This window comes from Galeopterus variegatus, unplaced genomic scaffold (assembly GCF_000696425.1).
Source record: "Galeopterus variegatus unplaced genomic scaffold, G_variegatus-3.0.2 Scaffold5294, whole genome shotgun sequence".
In the NCBI taxonomy this organism is placed as follows: Eukaryota; Metazoa; Chordata; class Mammalia; order Dermoptera; family Cynocephalidae; genus Galeopterus; species Galeopterus variegatus.
The window spans coordinates 4,319-10,024 of record NW_007731405.1 but is presented as its reverse complement, the minus strand read 5'-3'; the positions used below and the strand labels follow the sequence as shown (position 1 = coordinate 10,024).

The 5,706-nt window shown below is 36.1% G+C and overlaps 1 protein-coding gene across 1 annotated transcript in view; it reads right to left on the bottom strand.

Moving 5' to 3' along the window:
• Positions 1–1,665, bottom strand: part of TBC1D32 (TBC1 domain family, member 32) — a gene marked incomplete at its 3' end in the record, with an annotated part of 152,179 nt that extends 150,514 nt beyond the window's left edge. Inside the window, exon 1 of the mRNA XM_008589203.1 lies at positions 1,495–1,665. Coding sequence (XP_008587425.1) covers positions 1,495–1,662 — 168 coding nt within the window. The remainder of the gene's footprint in view (positions 1–1,494) is intronic.
• Positions 1,666–5,706: the final 4,041 nt, after the last annotated feature.

Below are 5,706 nucleotides of genomic sequence, written 5' to 3'. Positions count from 1 at the left end.
CCCTCCCTCCCTCTCTCTCTCTCTCTCTCTCTCTCTCTCTCTCTCTCTCACTTCCTCTTGCCATGTGATCTGCCTATACTCGCTGGTTGTCTGCCACTTTCCACCATGAGTAGAAGCAGCCTGAGTGGGACCCGTGCCAGATTCAGCTGTTCCAGAATCGTAAGCCAAATAAACCTCTTTTCCTTATAAATTATCCCGTGTCAGGTATTTCTGTTATAGTAACACAAAACGGACTAAAACACAGGTTCTGGGGATGAGTACATGGACATCTTTGGGAGTGCCATTATTCTGCCTAGCATAGGTCCTAAAGGATGGGTTTCAAAAAGAGTTTGCTTGGAAAGCAAAGAAAGAGTAAATGCCATTAGCAGGTTCACGCTACTCGAGAGTAATAGATGATTGTTATCCTAAACTCATCTTTTCCATAAAAAGTGTACACTCTGGTGTGGGGTTTCCTTGGAATGTAATAAAATAGCTTGCATACTATAAGACAGCATAATACCTGTACTGTACTACATTGAATACTGTAGGGGGGAAAGGAAGACCAAAAAACTGAAAGAGGAAAGGATATGAATTCTGAAATCTTAATGTATATTGGAATTAATCCTTTAATTTCCCATCAGTAGAAAATGACCCAGAAAAACTCAGAAATCATGGAGGACCACAGCTGAGAAATCTATTTGAGTGTGTCTCTGAATCACATCCATTTCAGCACACCCTTTAAGAGATAACAACAGTGAAAGCTAACATGTATAAAGCAACAAATATGAGCCAGGCACTGTTCTAGGCATCTGGCACGCATTAACTCAGTTAATCTTCTCAACAACCCTATAAGGAAAGTGGTATTATCATACTCATTTTACAAATGAGAAGCACTATAGCACAGAGAAGTTAAGATATTTGTCCAAGGATACATAGCTAGTAAGTGGTGGAACTGGAATTTGAATCGAAGTCTCCAAGTAGTGTAGCAAAGAACAAAGAGAATAGACTTTGGACAGAGAGAGGCCAAACTTAGATTCAAGGTCCACCCCTAACTAGCAAGGCCCACCCCTAACAAGCAATGCAAATTTGGGCAAATTTCTTAACTATTACCATAAATCTCACTTACTTCTGTAAAGTGGATTAGTAACAACTATAGGGAATATAAAGCCAGGCACAGGGACCAGTATATGGCAGGAATCTCAATAACAGATAGCTAGTATTATTACTTCTATCTTTCCAGAATTATTTTGTGAGACTTTTTCCAGGTTTAATCACAATACAAAATTCTTTCATTACTCTGCACACAACTATGGTTAAAACCACTATTTCTCCTTTATTCTTCAATATCCTCAAACTTACACTAACAGTCTCCTATTTTTCAATAAATGGGTCAAAAATACATATATAGTCAGGTTAAATTTTTTATATAATAACAATGAAAGAAAGCCTATTCTATTCACAAAATGCAAGTATTTTACCAGTATCAAGACATAAACACAGAACTAAACAACATACCTGATTGAATGATGAATCACTATCAGAACAATTGTCTGTGTAGTAACTACTGCTCCTCTCCTTTGAGAATTTTTTCTGCTTCTCTTGACTTTGTATCTCATCTTCTTCAAATTTGTTCATCATAGACTCCACCACTACTATCATAAGGTTCTTCAGGGAATACATCATTTCTTTGTACCTTTAAATTCAAAGTAGTCTTAATAAGAGAAAGACTATCAACTCAACTAAGTTAAATTACCTGATAATTTTTTTGTTCTGTAAAAAGGAAAGTCCCTTTAAGAACACAATGCTAGAGAGAAAAGTCTAAGTCAATTTTTCTTAAAGAAAAAAAATGGTACTATACAGTTTACAAGACTGGAATAAAAATTAAAGAGAATCCCAAAAGTGTGTTATTTCCTGGGTTTATCACCTGGTTACATGGACCAAGACAATTTTGAAAAGGCTAAGGAAAACTAGATACAGGGTAGAATACAGACACCACTGGGTAGATTCCTTCATGCTGCAAGAAGTCTTAAAATAAAGACTATAGAAAGAAAAAGTTCTAAGAGGTAGTGAACACAAACCACATCAATTAACCATGAAACTCCACACAGCAAGTACTTCCACTCATTACAGTAGTAATATATGATAGATCCTACAAATAAATTCTTTCACGTGTAAACATCTATTTAAAAAATAAATATCAAATGTTTAATTAGGAAAATACTTTATAATTATTACAGTAAAAATGCTGTTAATAGTTATAGTGTTGCCACATTAACCCTATTTCTGAAGAATCACAAAGAAGAAAATACTCTATACAATTTAAAATCATGCATCCATGATTCATAAAGCAGAAGACAAACATTCATTAAGTCATTTAAAACCTTTGTGAGGTAATTTTTATTGTATTAATTTTTACCCATGGATGAACTAAAACAGAGGAAAATTAAATAGCTTACTCAGAAATAAAAAGCAATTTCCTAACAGTACCATATAAAACCCTGCTTTTACCATTAAAATATTATTTTATCTGGCTAATAAAGTTATTTTAGTTTACTTCTAGAAAGAATGTAATAATACTGCAAGAAGCAGTCTACTACAGATGACAGTATTATCCAAAGATGAAGATGACACCAAATCAAGAAATAAGATTTCTTAATCTCTATGACTTTAACTTAATACATAAGTGGTTTGAACTTGCCAGAATTAACAGTCATACATTATCACTTTGTTCAAGTAATAACATATTTATTTTATTTAAATAATACAATTAGTCATCACAAAGGGAATACCTCCTGTCCAAAGTAATTTTAAAAAATTTAACTATTTAAAAATAAATCATATTTAATGCTTTAAAATACAGTAGGTAATATAAACTCAGGTATATATTCAAATGGCTCTTTTACAGGAAAGATGAACTGTATTCCAAGCTTCAACACCTGCCTTCAAATTGCAAAAGGAAGCAATCATGATGGCCTAGCATGGAGAAAAACTAGATATCAAAAGCACTCAGAGACATCACATACATCCAAGTTCAGAGACTAGAATTAATAAAACAAATGTCATGTGTCCAAATCATTACCAGATATAGATTTGTGGGCTCCAAATTAAAGAGGTTTCACTGGAAGTAAAGATTACGGTAAATTCTTAATAGAATAAAAATTTCTGTCATCCAACTTCAAAGCAATTTTTAACATAAGATAATAATAATATGCTAGTTACTTTAAGAATTAGAAGCATCTAAACTAAAGAATGAGATATACTAATGAGCATGAGTTAAGGAAAAACTAGAAATTGCTCTACCTGCCCATTCTACCCTTTATCACCCTAAAGTTTTCTGTTGTGTCACATTTCAAACTGAGGATGCAGGAACAGACTTTCAATCATATGCCAATCATCAAAAGATAATTAAAATGAGCAAAATTCAAGTAGCTGAGCTTAAATATAAGAAGGAAACCTCAAACTTTCTTTTCTCTCAGATACTGTTCTGTATTACATTGTATTTTGAGTGACAATTAGGCATTTTTTCATGCTGTCTCACTGCTCAAGAACCCAGAGTAGCTCCCTAATGTCTATGGAATCCACTCAGCTCCCATTCACCTGGCCAACTTTCAGCCTCATGACCTGTTCAATGAAAAGACATGGCTTTTAAAGCACCAATTCAAGCAGCAGCTATATTGTTCCCCATCCTCTGTCGGCCAGAAAAGCAGGAAAGCAATCTATGAAAATACTCAGAGAACACTGTTAAAAGGTATAAGTTCAGACATGTATATACCGCACAATTCCTGCCCTTAAGAATTTATAGCACATTATCAGGAAGTCAAGAACACAAGTAACTGTAAAAAAAACAAAGAAAAGTTTTTATGGGGCAACGTACACTGAAAAGTGGCCCAAAAAGGGAATTAAGAGAAAGGTTCCATACTGGCCCCAATATCAAACAACTTTACTAGTCTTGGAAAGTCACTTAATTTGCCTCTATAAATCTGTGAAATGAGGGGCTTAGGAAAAATTATTTCTAAGGTATTTTCTACCACCAATATCATAAAGTTCTGTGGAGTTAAAAGTAATTTAATAAAGATCCATCCCCGGCCCAGCCCAGTGCACGCAGAACAGGGAGACGTCCAGCAGGAGAGGTGGAAGCTCAGCAGAGATGACATGCCCTGCGGTGCCAGCGCACAACCCAGCAGGTAGGCCTCACCACTGCCACTGGAATCCATCCCCAGCCTGGCCAAGTGCATGCTGACCAGAGAGGCAGCTCCCCGGAGAGTCCCAAGACCCGAGGCAACCACACACACAAGGCAGTAGTGGCCAACTGAGCAGACACTGAAATAGCCATACTAAATTGGCAACCCCAGCAACATCCTAGCCAGACAATAGTGTCAAACCAGTGGACTGTGAAACCCACTGCCAAAATGACTAAACATAATAGGAAAGATACGAGAAATATGAAAAATCAAGAAAGTACACCACCAAAGGATAATAACTCTCAAACTCTAGATCCTATAGAACAAGAAGCCCTCTAAATGTATGACAAGGAATTTCGAGTGATAATTCTAAGGAAACTGAATGAGATACAAGAAAACTCAGCTAGACAACATGATGAAACGAAGAACCTGAAAGAAGAAATGTATAAGGAAATCTGAAAAAGAATGTAGCAGAGCTTGCCGAACTGAAGAATTCATTCAACGAAATAAAAAACACAACAGAGAGTTTAACCAGCAGGATTGCAGAAGTAAAAGAGAGAACTTCTGACCTCCAAGATAGGCTGTTTGAAATAACACAGGAAGACAAAAAAAAAAAAAAAAGAAAAGAAAAAAGATAAAAGGCATTGAAGAAAACCTAAGGGAGATATCAGACAACCTTAAGTGCTCAAATATCTGAGTCATGGGTATTCCAGAAGGGGAGGAAAAAGGAGATTGCATTGAAAACATATTCAACAAAACAGTGGCAAAAACCATCCCAGTTATTGGAAAAGACACAGATCTTCAGATTCAGAAAGGTCAAAGATCCCCAAACATATTCAACCCAAAAAGGTCTTCTCCAAGAAGCAAAGTGGCAAAACTCAAAGACAAAGAGAGAATCTTAAAAGCTGCAAGAGAGAAGCATCAAATCACCTATAAGGGAGCACCAATCAGACAAACATCCGACTTTTCATCACAAACCCTAAAAGCACGAAAGGAATGGGATGATATATTCAAAATACTAAAAGACAGAGATTGCCAGCCAAGAATATCCCATGTGTTTTTTCACCCACAAGGCTATCCTTCTGAAATGAAGGGCAAATAGTATATTTCTCAGACAAACAAAAACTGCGGGAGTTCACTACCATACGACCACCCTTACAAGAAATTCTCAAGGAAGTACTGGGTTTGGTACCTGAAAAACACCTACCACTGCCATAAAAAACGAAGAAAAATCAAAACCCACTAGTATAATAAAAATGGCATCCATAAAGAGAAAACAAACAAACAAAAAGGCTATCTACAACCCAAGGAACCAACAGATACAGAAAACAAACAGAAAATCAGAAAGAAAGGAACAAAAGACACCTAAGACATCCAAACAAAAATTAATAAAATGCTAGGATTAAATCAACACTTTTCTATAACAACTCTTAATGTAAAAGTCTTAAATTCCCCAATCAAAAGACACAGACTGGCTGACTGGATTAAAAAGGAGGACCCAGGGCCGGCCCAGTGGCGCACTGGATAGTGCGCCGCTTAGGAGGCG